Source organism: Ursus arctos, unplaced genomic scaffold (assembly GCF_023065955.2).
Source record: "Ursus arctos isolate Adak ecotype North America unplaced genomic scaffold, UrsArc2.0 scaffold_18, whole genome shotgun sequence".
In the NCBI taxonomy this organism is placed as follows: domain Eukaryota; kingdom Metazoa; phylum Chordata; class Mammalia; order Carnivora; family Ursidae; genus Ursus; species Ursus arctos.
In genome coordinates this window covers 26423826-26441539 of record NW_026622852.1, presented here as the reverse complement: position 1 = coordinate 26441539, position 17714 = coordinate 26423826, and the positions used below count along the sequence as shown (strand labels likewise).

General features: G+C 44.9%; 1 protein-coding gene across 10 annotated transcripts in view; it reads left to right on the top strand.

Annotated features, from left to right (window-relative positions):
- The window catches only part of GNE (glucosamine (UDP-N-acetyl)-2-epimerase/N-acetylmannosamine kinase), a 45270-nt gene extending 28057 nt beyond the window's left edge, over positions 1–17213 (top strand). For all 10 annotated transcript variants that reach the window (XM_044386810.3, XM_057313588.1, XM_057313591.1 and 7 more), the window contains 8 exons: positions 1935–2147; positions 5410–5497; positions 6256–6466; positions 8775–8904; positions 9253–9474; positions 11355–11537; positions 14165–14281; positions 15032–17213. In XM_044386810.3, the coding sequence (XP_044242745.2) occupies positions 1935–2147; positions 5410–5497; positions 6256–6466; positions 8775–8904; positions 9253–9474; positions 11355–11537; positions 14165–14281; positions 15032–15267 (1400 nt within the window). In that variant the 3' untranslated portion in view covers positions 15268–17213. The remainder of the gene's footprint in view (positions 1–1934; positions 2148–5409; positions 5498–6255; positions 6467–8774; positions 8905–9252; positions 9475–11354; positions 11538–14164; positions 14282–15031) is intronic.
- Positions 17214–17714: the final 501 nt, after the last annotated feature.

Genomic DNA, 17714 nt, shown 5'->3' with positions numbered 1-17714 from the left:
CAAGTTTAGTAGAAACTGAATAGGAAAGAAATACTACAAAAAATTCCTCTAAACTCCACTGTAGTTCCAAATTTAGTCTCTTCCCTCCCGTTTCCACCAATGAGAAAATGCAGTAGCTAAAAGACTTAACCTTAGAAGGCGAAAGGGCGTCTTTAGGAAATAAGGAGCCTAGTGAGTGCAGTAAAATAGCCACTGTTGTTGTTTCTTGTTCTCTTCCTTATGTCAGCTATACCTCAGTCTCGAGCGTAGGCAGTTGAGATCTGGAGTCCCCTACCAGTTCATCCTCAAGCCTGACCTGGTTGACCACCTGCTGGTGGACGGTACTGTAGCCTTTGTGCTGGTACGACCTCAGCAGGTTAATGGGAAGATGAGATACAAATGAGAAATGCAGAGCAGGGCCTGACACTGCAGAATTTTCAGTTACTGGTTTAGCTGATACCACTCATTGCTGAGCTTTTAGGCATTTGTTGATGAAGGCAGCAGGACCCTTCTCTGCAATACCGAGACGTCTCCATCTTACTCGGAAAGTATCCCTTTCTTAGAGTCTCTTGAATAATCTTTTCTGTTAGGGGAAACAACGTAGGATGTTAGTTGGAAAAAAAGAAATTAAGAACCCCCAACCCAGGTTTCATCCAGGTTATGTACCAGTATCTCAAAAACCTTCATGTTGATTCTTCTATCAATTTTCTAGAAACATTTGGTAATGTAATAATATGTTTCTCATTCAGTTTTGTCAGCAGTACTCTGTTATATACTTTCCTGATTATATACACTTTAGAATTTGAGGTCTTTTTCCCTGAGGAACATAAAGGGTCCCAGGAATACCTAAATCATGTCTGCTGCTCACCTCTCTTCCTCACAGGGTTTTTGTGTTCCCAAGGAACAATTGGGAAATAATCATGGCATCCCTTTATCATTATGTGGTGTAGGGCCTAATTCCCCAACATAGGAGAATAGCAGTAGTGTCTGGTTTAGGCTTAAGGCCAGAGAAAGCCTTCACCGAGCCCAGATCTGAATCTTGGAATGGTACTGTCTTCTGGTGTACCAAATACTACAATAATTATAGTCAGTGACTGGCATGCTGTGGCAGGACTGGGCATGGAGAGAGGTGGCCAGGCCTGCTGTAAGGAGTTACACCCTGAGTCCGTTACCTACCTCGCCACTTAGAGAATGTTAAAAAGAGAGAAAACACATGCATGTCCAGCTTCTCGTAAGTCAGCAGCTCCCTGCCCACTGGTGAACACGGTGTGGTAACACTGTGTGGTCTGTGGTTGCTGTCCTGCTGTCTAACCAATCGTGATAGCAACCTTGTCTCCCTTCTAGATGGTGAGTAAAGGGTGAGTAAAGAGGCAAGCCTAGAGGCATTAAATATTGCCTCCCCTTCACACATTTGTAACATTTTAAAAAATCATGCATTTGAAATAAAATTCAGCTACAGTATCAGAATCTACGTGTATCTTCTTGGAGCTTAGTCCAGGTAAGGGCGAGCGCTATCCAGTTGAGCTGTTGTTCAGGTAAATAGGAGCATAGCTGAGGTAGAGGCTCTCTGATCAGCTTGGTGTGTGGAGCCGAGACCTTCCATTTAGGAACTCCCAGCTTAAGAGCTCGAGATTCCTGGCCTGTCTTGAACTTCTTAATTGTTGTCTAAGGTAGAGGTTTTATTGGGGCATTAATAAAAGGTATTTACTTTGTTGAATGCTGTTTGAAAAGTCCCAAATGCTGCTGTTTAAAGTTCCTAGATGAGTTGAAGCAGAGAGCTGGCCAGACATTTTAGATACTCATCATTCCTGAAAAGATCAGTAATTAAAATTACCATCTCCCTAATAACCATCCTGAATTTTTATAGGCTGATTTCTTTAAGTGGGGCTTTACTTGCCAGTGGAAATGGTTTATCTCATAAACCATGTAACAGGTGGTTCTTTTCATTTTCACAGGGAGCAAGGAGATGGTTCGAGTGATGCGGAAGAAGGGCATAGAGCACCATCCCAATTTCCGTGCAGTTAAACATGTCCCATTTGACCAGTTTATACAGTTGGTCGCCCATGCTGGTTGTATGATTGGGAACAGCAGCTGTGGAGTACGCGAGGTTGGAGCTTTTGGAACACCTGTGATCAATCTAGGAACACGTCAGATTGGAAGAGAAACAGGTATTTCCTCCGTTTGTGTCTCAGTTGACTAGGAATATATGTGGCCTCAGTGGCTCCTGCCCACCGGTGAACACAGTGTGGTTGCTGGCCTACTGTCTGACCAATCAGAGTAGCAACTTTGCCTCCCTTGGTAGGCAGTAGCTAGGAAAGTGTGAGAAGAGAGGCATTAAATATGGGCTCCCCCTTACACATCTGTGACATTTTTTTCATCATATATGTGAATTATTACAGGGTTTGCATGTATCAGTGCTGGCATGCATTTTTATGAACAAGTGAGTGAATGAGGTTAATGACCTGTTGCCTAAAATCTTTAAATAGCACAAAATGATTATCAGTTTTTAGGGCTCTACTTAATATTTTTGTCCTTGTGATGTCAGAGCTAAGGTTTTGTTAGCTGATTATGGTCTTTGATGGCTGTGTTTAAGACAGAATGACTGTGTTTTAAGTATATGAGTGCTAGTCTTTCATTTTTGGGTAGAGTGCATTTAGTGAGTACTTTAGAGCATGAAAATTCTAAATAAGATGCCCCCTTAATAACTAAAGTGTAAGAAGGATTATTGTTAATGAATTTGCTAGCTTAGCTAGATCTTGTTATTAATATTAGTCCAAGTTCTAATAGTATCCATGCAAATATATTTCTGTAGCTAATGGAAAAATGTATGTACTTTGTGGACAAAGAACTGGACTAGAATCAATGGGGTTAGTTCCAGCTCTGCCCTTCCTGTGTTCATAATTGCTACCCTAATTTTCTGTTACCTTTAGGTCTTCTTCCTCTTTCATTCCCAACATATTACTTTGTTCCCCCCTTCACAGAGAAAATACAAACCACTGAATGGAAATTCTCTCAACTTCATTCATTAAGAAAATATTTAATAAGCACCTACTATATGTAGGCACTGGCAGTAAACTCTGCTAACCAGGGCAGAGCTCTCATGTAACTTTATTCCAGTGGGAGGGGAGATAGACGATAGAAAAGTATCAGACTTTCTGTGTGCCGTGCAGGCTGTAACACAAGGTTATGTGATGGGATACATTAGATGGCGTAAGGGAAGCCCTCATTGAGGAGATGACACTTCAGCTGAGACCTGAGTGACAGTGAATCTGCTATGTGAGGATCAGAGAGAAGCAGAGGGAACAGCCAGCATGAAGACCCGAAGATGCGAACAAGCCTGATGTATTTGAGAAACAAGGGCCAGTGTAGCTGTAAGGTGGTGGGCAAGAAGAAGCGTGATACAAGACGATGTTAGAGAAGGAGGCAGACCTTTGTAACCCAGGGTGACTAATCTGGGATTTTTTTCTAAGTATCATGGGAAGCCATTTATGGGAGGAGGACGTGGTGTGACTTGGCATTTTGGAAAGACCGCTCTGCTGCTCTGTGGAGAGTGGAATGTGGTGGGACAGGAGTGGAAGCGGGGGGACCAATTAAGGGGTTATTTCAGTTCCTGCGAGAGGTGATAGTGGCTTAGAGCACCGGTAATAACAGGGGTGGACAAAGTTTAGATTCGGGGTTTGTTAGAGTACTTGCTGCTGTTTGGATGTGAGTAGTGAAAGGAAAAAACTTTCAGATTTTTGGACGGAGCAGCGGGGTACTCTTTCCTGACTACGGGACACTGCAGGAGGAGCACGTTTGGGAGGGGTGGAACGAAGAGTTCTCTAACGGCCATGTTGAACTCGAGATGCCTAGTACTCTTCAAAGTAGACATGGCAAGCCAACAGCTAGATAGTTCTAGGGAGAGTCAGAGTTGGAGGTAGAGATTTGAGAGTGATGGGTGAGAGTGATTACATCTGCCGTAATAGAGCCAAAATAATAGTGCCTAAGTAAGTTAGATTTTCTCATTGGTATGGCTCCGTGGTTATCAGAGAATTACCTCCATCTGTCTTCTTGATAGATGCCCCCACTCTTGCTGTCAAGTCCCCGTTTTAGCCGTTGGAAAGGAAGAGAGGAAACGTGTCCTTCCTTTTCAAAGCATCACCTGGAAGTTGGAAGTATTTCTCCACATATCTTATCAGAATGCAGTCACAGGGTCCCTTCTAGCTGTAGGGACGCTGAAGGACATAGTCCTCAGCTGGATTATCAGATACCCAGCTAAAAATTCTGATACTAGAACAGAGAAGGGATATGGAGGATGATGGTGCACTCTGCCAGAGATGTCATTTAAAACGAAGGGACCACATGAGATTGCCCGGGGGTGACATGTAAATAGGGAAGAGAATGGAGCCCAGGACCAACGCTGGAGCCCGTCGGCATTTAGAGTTCCGGTGAGGAGGAAGGGGCTGGCAAGGAAGACTGAAAAGAAACTGCCAGAGGGGTCAGGGGAAGCCCAGGAAGGTGATAGCATTAAAGCCCAGAAAAGAAATGGTTTTGAAGAGGTGGTGTTGAACACTGCTGAGAGTTCAAGGACAATGAGAACAGACAGTTGAACGCTGAATTTGCAGCAGGGCGTCTGTTGTCAAAGGCAGACTTGTATATTCTGTCACCACACTTAGATAAACACGTGCCCGTCCATCCTTTCCTTCTTACCTATTTACTTCGGAGGGCATGGCGTCTCTCTGTCCTGCCCACTGCTCAGCCTTCTACCCGTGTTCTAGATCGCCACCTGTCCTGCCTTCTCCAGGACCTCAGGGGCAGCCTTTCTTTGCCATGGATCTTCAGCCTCCTCATCGCTGAAACATGCCTCGGCCTCTCACGTCTTAGAAACAACGACCCCACTCCTCTCTCTAGCTACCACTCTTCCCTTCTCTTCTTAGCCAGCTCTATTGAAAAATATGGCCATTTTCACTATATTGACTCCATCACATTGGTCAGAAAATATATGGAGACAAAGTGACTGACAGCTGACTGGCTTATTGACTGACTGACCAACCTCGCCTGAGCAGCTGATGCACAGCTGGCTGAGTAGATGGAAGGCAGGGTGGATGGAAAGAGTGGACGCACTAGACGACTGGAGGCGGGGGGAGGGGTTCGAGGGTGCTAGATTCATGCATGTCATTTCTTTCAATAAATCAACAAGAACTTGACTTATTATTCTCTTTAGGAATAAAGGACCCTAGTGTTCTTAAGTATTTGATACATGGAAATCTTGCTGAGAATGCTTTAAAAGGCGTAAAGGAGAAGAGTTGCTGTTGCTCTAACAGAAGACTCGTTTGAAGTCCTCTGGGTTCCAGGGTTAATTATGAGCACAGTACAACACATTGCTAATTTCCTAATTCTTTGGACATTTCCACTTCCAAATCATTGTAACGTGTCACTGGGTTCACCTAGGGGAGAACGTCCTTCATGTCCGGGATGCTGATACCCAAGACAAAATACTGCAAGCACTGCACCTTCAGTTTGGTAAACAGTACCCTTGGTGAGTATACACCCTTCTAGTGTTTCAAAGGGGAGCTGCCTGGGTACCATTTTTAAGCTGTGATCATTCTTCAGTCATTTTAACAGAGCTTTCATTCTACATCCCTAGGGGTCCCCTAGCTGCTAGTGAGACAGGGCTTGCTAATATAAGCCCTGTCATTCTACCAAGGGTTCAAATGGAGGATAACTTCTTTTATTTGTCTCAGTTAATTAATATAGCACTTCTGCCAGGAAATACTTCTTTAGCCTACTTTGACTTTTTGTAAATATTAGAAAATAACTGATTTTCTTTAAAAATAGTCTAGTTCAGCATTGTAATTTAGACTGCTCTCCTTTCTATTTCGAATTTAATGAGATTTTCCTATATTTGAATGTTTGAAATGTTTAAATTCTGAAAATAACTCTTTTTCCCCATGAATGTAAAGATTAAAAAAGCAATAAGTAAATAACTTTGTTGCCCCAAACTATGTTATGTTCTGAAATTGGCTTAACAAAGATTATTTGTCTTTGATGACAGAGGTATTTGTTAGTAGTATCTCAGGCTGAAAATAGCTGTATTTCTATCAACAGTAGAATTGGGACCTTCCGTTAGTAATGTGCACGTACTTACTGTGTTGCTAGAGATACCAGATGTTATTTAAAATGAAGCAGCACAACTTTATTACCTGAAGTCTCGGTTTCTACTAGTACCATGTCCTCCACATCGTTTACCATGTATGAGAGAAGCGTTTAATTTAATTGACTTTTTTGATATTGCAGTTCAAAGATCTATGGGGATGGAAATGCTGTTCCGAGGATTCTGAAGTTTCTCAAATCTATTGATCTTCAAGAGCCACTACAAAAGAAATTCTGCTTTCCTCCCGTGAAGGAGAATATCTCTCAAGACATTGACCATATTCTTGAAACTCTAAGTGCCTTGGCTGTTGATCTCGGTGGGACAAACCTCCGAGTTGCAATAGTCAGCATGAAGGTATAAAATAATTCTAAGTCTTAATTTCTTATCCCGTATAAAAACTTGATTTTTTTTAAGTATAGTTGGAAGGTAGGACTAGACACATACATTAGAGCTTGTGATCATTTGCCCACAGTGTTGACTTTTGGATCCATTACAGTGTTGGCCTCACTATTTTACTAAGCACTAACATTTCAAAGAAGTAAAATTCTCCGGGAATCCAAGTCAGTAGACTTGAGTTGACAATGGGAGACCCCTTAAGGCACCAGAGAGGGCTCTTGCCATCCAGGACACCTGGAATTCTATACGTGGTAAAGCATGGAGCGTGCTGATTACTATCACTCCCCAGGGGAGGGTAGCAGCAGATGGTGAAGGGGCTTGCGTTTCCTCTAGCTAGAACATGATTTTAGTTCAGGACAGCACACCTTCAACCCCTTAACCAAAAGATTAACACAGTGTTGACAGAGAACCTGAGGGAGCCTTCATAAAAACATAAATTGTTCATGTTACAATGATCTCTGATGACTTAAGAATAAAACTACCAGAAAGACCTTTGTTGGAAATCTTGTAGGTATAAACAATTTTGGGAGAGTCCATGAGGGACGGCAAGGATTTAAAAAATGAAGCTGTTGAGGCCAAATAAAGCGAAACAAAGCAATTTTCTCAAAAGAAGCCAATGCTGTCCTTTGTAAAGATTCCTTAAAAAGCATTAATAAAAGATTTTCTTAACCTAAAGATGATCTTTCTGTGTCACTAGCCAGAACCCGTTGTAGTGGTCAAACTCTAGAAACATTCCTGTTAAAATCAAGAAGGAAAGATGTCTTCTGCAACATTATTGCACATAATTCTGGAAGTTACAAAGGGAATAAAAGCAAGGGCTTTTATTTAAAGCAAGGAACAAATAGCACAAGTGGAGACTGTGCACAGAGTAAAACAAAAAATGTTATAGACAATATGAATAAACAAGCTTGCAGAATTAATAAGACATCTGAGTAAAATGGTTAGGTGTTATGATAAATATACAAATATCAGTGACTTCCCACTTAACATGAAGTTTTAGGCAGTCTTCCTGTAAATGAGTGTTTGTTAGCCTGACTGCACATTAGCATTACCTGGAAGCTTTGAAAAATACATAGATACCTGGCTCCTACCCCAAGACTAATTTGAATCTCTGGGCGGGGGGGCGGGTCCATGGCATCAATATTTATTCAAAGCCCAGATGATTCTGCTGCGGTCAGTAGTAGAGAAACACGACTTTAGGTTTGCTTTCTTGTTTGTTTGTTTGTTTGTTTGTTTGTTAAGTAGGCTCCACACCCAGCCTGGAGCCCAGACCTTGAGGGTAAGACCTGAGCCGAGATCAAAAGTCAGACCCTTAACCAGCTGAGCCACGCAGGTGCCCCTAGGTTTATTTTTAATGACAGTCATTAGAGACCGCTCTAACCCTTGTAAATGGATAAAATCCATTAATAACGAAAGAATGGAAAAAGAGCCTATTCAGAATAACAACCAGAAAAATTAAGAATCGTCTAAACCAAAAAACTATGTAACCTATATAAAGAAAATTATAAAACTTCAGCATATAACGTAAAGGCTTGAAAAATGTCCTGGATGGGAATGCTGAGTATTTTTAAAATGTGAGCACTTTCTAAATTGAATTATGAGTTTAATATAATTTTAATCCACATTTTAAGGGGATTTTTTAAAGTTTGACAACACTGTTTTGAAATTTACTCAAAATGCACAAGTGAGAAGAGCAAGAAAAATTAAAAAAAAAAGATTTTGGAGAGACTCTCCTTGACTAGTATTCAAATATATCACAGAGCACAGTAATGTATTTATTTGGGGGGGGCAGCAAAGCAAAGTTTGAGTGATAGCAAAGTGAGAGTACAAAGCTCCCGAAGAGGGAGGGGACCCAGGAGGTTGCCCACAAAGCGCGTAATGTAATCATCGCGGAACCGTGCTGTTGTTGGCTCCCTTTATGGGAGGTGATTAAAGCTCAACCTCCTTAGGGTATTTATTTAGTTGCCTTAGTTTTTAAGCAAGGAAATTTTGTCAACCTGAAAGGGAAACTGTGACCTTTAAATGCAGACAGAGATTAGGCAGCGTTCTCTTTGCGCTTGAGAGGAGCCCGTGGTTTGCTGTGGAGCCGTCACTGCTTCGTGGCCCTGTGCAGGGACGGCTCCCCTTCCCGAACAGTCGCCTAAATAAGTCTAAGTACTCTCTGTCCTCTGGCTCAGTGTGACTTAGCATGAGAAAGGTCAGGAGATTCACGGGGTGCTCCTTAGGTAAGATCAAGGAGATAGGGCTTGTTTGTTTTCTCTTTCAGGGTGAAATTGTTAAGAAGTATACTCAGTTCAATCCTAAAACCTATGAAGAGAGGATTAATTTAATCCTACAGATGTGTGTGGAAGCTGCAGCGGAAGCTGTAAAACTGAACTGCAGAATTTTGGGAGTAGGTAAGATTGTGAAGTGCATATTCAAGAAATGTTCATTTCGATACACACAGTTTACTGAGTGCTGATGCATCACTGACCATCCGGTCACTGCCCTGTGTATGTGGCTCCAGGTCCTATCTGTGGGCCCCAAGCATGGGGACTTTCTGGAACACCAGTAATCATCATGGGTACTTTGGTGGGGAGCTGCAGATTTAGCTCAAAATGCCTGACATTTCCTTGCAATCTTTGGTAATATTTGTCTGAGGAGATCTTGGGTGAATTAATTTGTGTTTGAAACCCAGAAAGTTGGCACACTTTTCTAAGCTTGCTAATGAGAATTATTTCCCTCGTGTGTGTGGTGGAGCTCAGGTATTTCTACGGGTGGCCGTGTAAATCCTCGGGAAGGAATTGTGCTGCATTCAACCAAACTGATTCAAGAATGGAACTCCGTGGACCTCAGGACCCCCCTCTCTGACACCTTGCATCTCCCCGTGTGGGTCGACAATGATGGCAATTGTGCTGCCCTGGCGGAAAGGAAATTTGGCCAAGGAAAGGGCCTGGAAAACTTTGTGACCCTTATCACAGGCACAGGTGAGAGCAGTAAGAGAAGGTTGCTTCGGGAGCTAGAATGTGCGTGGGGCATGGCCTCAGCGTCAGCCAGGCAGCTTGTAAGTCTGCTGTAGTCTTCACCTCCTGCTTGAGCAGAGCCGGAAGGTGAGCCCCATGTGAGGGCATGGGACCTTCCTGGGCTTTCCTGAGCGTGTGCCCTGCCCTGGGCATACATGTGGACCTCACACTCCCAGGAACTTGCCAGAGCTAGTCAGGCCCTTACTCCCCAAAGCTTCTCATTCCCAGCTTCTCCTCCCAGTCTTTCTGGTTAGTATAATATTTGCCTCAACTATCAGCTGTTGTCCTAGGCAGTGGAGACTAAGAAATATATTTTTCCTTTAAATGTCCTTGACAAACCCCCCACCTCCTGGGTAGCCCCCTCAATTCTGTGGCAGGTGACATAACAAGCCCTTTGAGCTGGTCCTCCAGGAGCTGCCGAGTAGGTCAAAACAAACCACCACAGTTGTTTGAAAATAGAGTTTCTCTTGCTCCTTCCAGTACTGCCATCGTTGCTGAGAATGTGGGCTGGTTCAAGGTCACCAAGCTGGGAGTGGGTGGTGGGACCTGAAAATTCCAGAAAGCTCTCATTAAAATTCAGCTGTTTTTTTGCCTGATGAAGCATTTCCCTGGTTCTTACAATCTTGTTAGTTTGCAGAATTCCCAAAAAATTGGTTCTGACAGTTTTTGCCAGTTCATTCCTTGCTTTAGCGGAGGGATGGACTTTTGGAGTTGCCTACTCTGCCATTTTTGCTGATATCCTAGTTTGTTTTTGGAAGGAGGAGACTGACTCAGCTAGGAGGTGGTTGAGCCGCCATTTGACCCCAGTTACGTCTAACCTCACAGCTTGGGTGCCCGTAAACTCTGCATTACACTACCCCCTCTGGAAGCTCAGGCCCTTCGTCTCTTAGTCTCAGACACAGTTTTAGCAAGCTTGGCTGTCATTTCCTAGATCTCCTGTCAGAGCTGAGAGTTTGCGAATTAGAGGGGTGGAGGCGAAGAGTAGTGCCCCAGGAAGTAACCGATGGCAGGATGAGTCTAAAAAGCAGGGCCTTCTCAGGCTTTCCTCTTTAATGACTCCTAAACTCTGCAAAACAAGTCACTGATATTCATATTCAGAGTCACAGATTTTTAGACATGGTGGCATTAAGAAGAGGCAAAATCATATTTCTTATGCTCTGTTTAAGAAAGGGTGGTGTATGATATATTTTGGAAAGATGGTCTTCTCTTGGGTTTCCCCTACACCAGAGCCTAAGATGAAGACTTGGGGTATTTTATGTTGGAGTGATCCTGAGAAGCAGGAGTGAAGGAGTGAGAAGAGTAGAACAGAGTAGGTGGAAAGCCGTTATCCAAGTTGCCTTGAGAGCAGTGGGGGCTGAAATCTACCAGAACCTCCCAAGAAGTCTGCAGAAGGCCATCCAGAATTGTCCACTGGAATCTGCTGGCTCTTGTCTTGCTTGGTTGAGGTTGTCCTGTGCTCTCATGGATGACTAGGCCCTTTAGTGTTGAGGTGGCCTTGGTGAGGAGACAGGCAGTGGGAGCTTGAGGTGGCATATTGTCGTCACATGGGGAGTCTGGGCCTGCGTGGATCCGTTCCCCACAGCTGTGGTTGAAATCACAGTGAGCCACGTAGATGCAACCAGGGTTGCAACATTAGGGTTCGGGTTAGGGACCTGCTTAAAATATTTCCCTCCAAAATGCTTCCAGGTCAAGTATTGGTAGTTGGTAAGTTTCAGCTACTTAGGAAAGAAGGCATCATAAAGAACCTCACATTCCAGAGCTTTGCTACGTAGACGAGGCGTTGCTATAGCACAGCTTCCTGTTTCAGCTGAAGAGCCACCTCAGTGATTGTTCTCTCGCCGTAGGAATTGGCGGGGGGATCATCCATCAGCACGAGCTGATCCACGGAAGCTCCTTCTGTGCCGCAGAACTTGGCCACCTTGTTGTGTCTCTGGATGGGCCTGATTGCTCCTGCGGAAGTCACGGGTGTATTGAAGCCTACGCCTCTGGCATGGCCTTGCAGAGGGAAGCAAAGAAGCTACATGATGGTTGGTTTCTTTCGCCTGAGGAATTAAATAGCTAAATGGTAGACCAGTATTTCAAAGTAGATACTCCAAAGAGAGCTGGACACTGAAGCCAGAACTTGTACCCTTCTCCCTTCCTGGAGGAAAGGTGGGGCTTCCTCATACCGAAGCTCTCTGAAATCCCCTTAGTCCTGACCCATATTAACACTTTCCTCTCCAGTGTTGGGGATGGACACGGGTCTTGAGCTCCAGGATAGTGGGGAAGCTTTGATTGTTCTTTTCTCAGCCCCTAGCCGAGAAAGTAAATGGATTAACATATTACAGTTGTGAACTCTGAGAAGTCTATTTGAATTAAAGCTATTTCTGAACATGTTATAAAGGTCAGGGTGGTTTCTAGTCTAATGCAAGAGGGAGTCATTTACCATCATTATAGTGTCAAGTGCACTGAGAACGATGGCCAGGGAATGTAGATGCATATAAGGACACCAGTGATCCGTCCCTGCCCTGTTCAGAGGGGGAAGGGAGTGTTAGGGTGCTGTCGGGGGGTTGAGAAAGGGTAAATAGAATTGGCAGGGCAATTTGGGATGAGCCCGCGATACTTCCAAGCCTGGGAAACAGTGCTGTGGGTGCATAAAGGGCAAGGTAGAGTCAAGCGTAGCAAGAGGTTGGCCAACACCAGCAGAATGGAGCATGGAGAAGCCGTTGAGAACTTCTGGGGGAAAAACATGGTCAGATCTGAATTTCAGACTCTTCACTAAACTGTAACTTTTTGTTTTCTGGGAGAAAAATAGTCGAATGGAGTAGCTTTAAATGGTGCAGTTCTAGAGTGACTTCCAGTTTTCTAGCTGGACAGGCTGGGAGGAGCAGGCTGTGGCGGAAGGGGATGGTTGGGTGGCTGTGGGACGTCGGCTGGAGATGTGTAGGCGGCAGCTGGCTACGGGGGTCTGGTGCTCAGGAGAGAGGACTGGGCTACAGATGGGGCTTTGGGAATCATCAGCCCTGAGGTGGCAGTTAAACCTCTGAGATTCGGAGTGAGGCAAGAGTCAGGGGTGGAATCCTGCAAAACAGCATTGGGCAGAAAGGAAAACCAGGAAAGGGTCAAGTCACAGAAGCCAAAGGGAGAGTGTTTCAAGGAGGGCGTACTTGGGAATGTCAAGTGCTGCTTATGAGTAAGAGGAAATCAGAAGAGTTCATTGGCTTTGGCCATGAGAACATCACCTGAAACCCTGAAAACTTTGTTTTTCAACTTCATTTCTTCATTTTTATCGTTAGCCTCCCTTAGGAACCTGTTTGGACATTTTTTCCCTAATCATCGCCCCGACACATGATACTTAAGTGCCCCAGATGTACTGTTTATGTGCTTGTGTTTATGTACTATTAGTATAAAAAGAGGAGGTGGCGTTTTTTGTTTGTTTTGTTTTTTGCCTCAAGAACCAGTTTCTGTCCTCCTGGGGGCAAATGCATGTCTTATGAAAGAGTGCATTCAACTAGCAGGAGCAGAGGCCTGACTACACTAAGAGGGAAGAAGTGCTTTGAGGACAGGGAGATGGTGAGCACCTGCTGGCGGCAAGCGGACCGCGGGGACGGAAGTGAAGGTGGAGGATGCAGGAGAGAAGGGCAGTTGAGTCCCTACCGTAAGGCCCCTGAGGAGTGGGGAGGAGATGAGCTGCAAGGCCTGGGTAGAGGGCCTGAGAGTGCGAGAGGAGTGAAGGTAGGCAAATACAGACATGTTTTTAGGCAGGGGCAGGAAGTAAGGGAAACCCTGCCTCGTGGGGTCCTTCGTCAGAGAGGTCAGCAGTCCAGAGATCTCGTGGTAGTGGGGGCGGGGTAAAAGGTTTGAGGTGGTGGAAGCTGAGAGCCATGAGGGGGAATGGGAGAGAGCTGGCAGAGCAGCTGTGAGGAGACCCCTGGGTGGGGGGGGGGTAGCAGCCTGCATGGTTGGGATTTGCTCTCATCAGAGCCCAAGTGTGATAGCAGATGAGGAGGAAGATGGACCTGGGTTGTTGACGGGCAGAGTGAGGGGCGGACAAGGACTACAGATAACAGACCTACTTACTGTTCAGTGAGCACTGCCTCTGGCCAGCATCTAGGTTCTTTACGTCCGTGATCTCATTTAGTTCCTCAGATAATCCTGTTAGGTTACGTGTGTTACCCCCGCTTTCTAGAGAAGAGAAGAGTATAGAGGTGATGTGACCTGGGTGGGGTTGTGCAGCTGGTCGTGGCCGAGCTGGCGAATGAACCCCCGTCCGTGTCAGTGCTTTAGGCACTGCCGTAGAACGGGGGGCCCTGCAAGTGGTGTGACGTGCACCTGGGATGGATAAAGGAAGGAGAGAAACAGGCGAGTCTCTGTTGCATGCGGAGTGAGAAGTCGGAAGCTAGGGGGCTGGCTAGCGGGCTGTGGTCGGAGGTGAGGATTTTCCAGTTGGGGAAGTTCTGGATGATGTGTAACCAAGGCAGGAGGAGGGCCGCAGCGGCCTCTGGAGCAGTGTATGTGGACACTTGGGAGTGACAGAAAGCTTTGCCAGTGTGCAAAGAACACGCTGTCTTCCCGCTTGGGGGCTTGCTGCCCGCAGGCGGACTTCTCAGCCCGACCCCCTGCAGGGCTGCCACGGCTCGCTGATGACTGCCGCTTCTCCCCTCCGCTCATACAGAGGACCTGCTCTTGGTGGAAGGAATGTCCGTGCCGAAAGACGAGGCCGTGGGCGCGGTCCACCTCATCCAAGCTGCAAAACTTGGCAATGCGAAGGCCCAGAGCATCCTGAGAACAGGTGAGCGCGTGGCTCCGGGCGGCTCCGCCCTGGCTCTGCCCGGGGCTCCCGCACATACCCAGCTTCGCTCGGGGTCAGCGCTCCGCGGCGTGTGTTCCGAGGTTTTCCCTGCTTTCTGAGAAAAAGGGAATGGCATTCGAGGTATTTGGCAGCCTTACCTTTATTACACAGGTTTGTTGTTTTGTTTTACAACTATGAATAGACTACTTGTTCGTCCTTCAGGAAATCTGGAGAAATGTGAGAGTAAGAAAGTATCACTTCAGGTTTTACTGTTCAGAGATGAACTGTTAACATTTCCTTCCAGTCTTTGCTATTTTTTTTTTTACATAGTTGAGATCATATGCTATAGTATATAGTATACCAAGCGTTTTTTATTTCAAAGCATAACATCATTTTCTCTTATTAAGAATAAATCACGAATAACTTTCAAGTACCGCTTTCTGTTATGTAGTGTGCATGTAACTAAGGAGTCTGGGCTGCTGACTCTTTCCACCATCCTCTGGCGTTTTTTTGTTGTTTTGTTTTGTTTTTTAAAGATTTGACTTAGAGAGAGAGCGCACAAGCAGAGGGAGGGGCAGAGGCAGAAGCAGACTCCCCGCTGAGCAAAGAGCCCAGCGCTGGCTCCACCCCAGGACCCCGAGATCAGGACCTGAGCCGAAGGCAGAGGCTTAACCGACTGAGCCGCCCAGACGCCCTCTGACGGTTTTGATTTGGCTCTCGAGACTGACTTTCATTTTTGTTTTCTTGTAGCTGGAACGGCTTTGGGTCTTGGGGTGGTGAACGTCCTCCACACCATAAACCCTTCCCTTGTGATCCTCTCCGGGGTCCTAGCCAGTCACTACGTCCACACCGTCAAAGACGTCATCCGCCAGCAAGCCCTGTCCTCGGTTCAGGACGTGGACGTGGTGGTTTCGGATCTGGCGGACCCTGCCCTGCTCGGTGCCGCCAGCATGGTTCTGGACTACACAACTCGCAGGATCTGCTAGGCCTCCCAGGAGGGGACCTGGAGCGAGTCGTAGAGCTTCTCTGTGGAATCAGGTTGTCTCTTAGACAAGCATTTCTTTTAAAAAGCAGATTTGGTATTTAAATGTGGTATTTGGCAGGTGACTTCGGGAGTTAAATTTTTGCTTTTAGTCTCCTCTTTGGAGCTCCCTTTCCCAACCCCCCCATTTTTGTAGATGCTGCTCTTTCTGGGGTCACTTCAGCTCAAACCCTGTAAGTACCAGTCATAATGTTCTGTGCCAAAGGAGCTGTGGTCGTGGACAAGGATGCCTCGGGGCTGTGCTTACTAGCTGGACCGCGGAGACCTGCAGGCCTTGCCTGAGGTGGGGCCTCAAGACTGGAGTGTGGACTGTTCTCCCTTCCTCCTCTGACCCTCAACTCAGATTGCAGAAAGGGATCCGGTCAGGAAACAGAAGGAAATCTCACTGTGAAAGGCTGAAGTAAACTTCTTTTAAAAAAACAGCTTTACTGAGGTATTTTTAAAAGTGTACCATTTGATAAGCTTTGACATACGTACACACCTGTGAAACCATCACCGCAGTCAAGACATTGGACACCTCTGTCTCCCCCAGATGTTTGCTTAACGATGTTATTTATCACTCTCGCAGAATCTTGAGCAACTTGAGGGATCTGAATGACAGTGGCCTTACTGACCTTGTCCTTATCTTAAGGACAGCTGAGAAGCCACTAGGACTTACAGCCTCTGAAAGGAGATGAACCATCCCCAAAGGATCTTTGCTACCGCCAGCTACCTCTCCCTTCAGTAACTTTTCATACTCATGTTGAATACGACCCTGCAGTAGCTACTAAGGCAGCGTCTGTAGAGCCCGTATCGTGAATCTGGGTTCTGGCTGAATGAGATTCTGTGCTTTCTTTGGTGTCAAGATACAAAGGCCAAGGTCCTTGCTATCCATTTTAACCTAGAAGTACTAATACCCACCATTTATTAAGTGCCTACTGTATGCCAGGCTCTGATCTAGGTGCTTCATATACATTATTCTAAATTCGTACAGCCTGGGAGGTGGGTGTCCCAATTTCCATTTTATACAACCCCAGACTCAGTCCTGGGGTGCTGAAGTGATGTACGTAAAGCCATGGCTAGTGAGTCTTAGAGAATAGGGTTTGATCCCAGGTCCCTCTGTGCTTTTCTGCTATGCCACACCACCTTTCATATAAAAAACTTGCAAAATGTGAATATATCCCAATTCACTTCATACTACCAACAGCTTTAATAAGACTGACTCAATTTGCCTTTGATCCTGTCCCTCAGCGATACATTTAATCAAATATTCCTCTACGCTGTGGACATTTTGCCAATATGGTATTTGGTCTAGTGACAGGTTTTTATGGGTACTTTTAGATGATCTAGAAAAGCATATGCATGTTTTTCAGATTTTTATTTTAGGAAAACCTGAAGGTTTGCATTGTTTTGGTGTTAGCATACAAAATAAAGTGAAAGAATCAATACTGCATTTGAACCACTTCCTTCCTGGTAGGTTAATGTGAAAAGATAGGTTGGCTGATTCCTAGAATTCCACCAGCCCTGAAATGATCTCCAGGTTCTGGTTATTGTTGAAAAATTCCACAGTGATTCCTAGGAAGGAAGCTAGTCTGCTTGGCCATCCGCGTCCGGGGTGAGGTGGCAGACTATTGAAGGGGCATTGGTGGTTCCTTGGTGACATCTGTAACTGCTTTGTACACCATAGAGTTGCACTGCTACCAAGTTTCATACCAAATATTTGGAAGGATGGTATTAAATCTAAAACCAAATCTTAATTTTTATTAAATTCATGGAAAGGCTAATATATTCCAACATAATTATTACCTATAGTTAAATAATCATGTATTAATTTATTTTAATGTAAATATTTTTATGTTCTGAGCCAAATTCTAAAGAAAAAATAAATATATTTCTTTGTGGAAATCCTAACATTTTTGCATTTTGTTTTCTTAATTAACTCTCTAGTTAAAATCTCTTTCCAGAGGAGATTTATACTGTTGGACTGCTCACATTTTGAAGGTCATGTAACTTTTTTTTTTTTTTTAAGATTTTATTTATTTATTCGACAGAGATAGAGACAGCCAGCGAGAGAGGGAACACAAGCAGGGGGAGCGGGAGAGGAAGAAGCAGGCTCATAGCGGAGGAGCCTGATGTGGGGCTCGATCCCATAACGCCAGGATCACGCCCTGAGCCGAAGGCAGGCGTTTAACCGCTGTGCCACCCAGGTGCCCCTGAAGGTCATGTAACTTCTTAAGGTATCTAGTATGAATTTCTTAACAATTTTTTTGATAATAGGAAGCATTTCTATATAATATTTATATATTGCAAAATGATCACCACAGTGAAGGAACCATTACCATATACGTAGAACTTTTCTTTCTTGTAATGAGAATGTGTCAGATCTACTCTTGTAGCAGCTTTCAAATACAC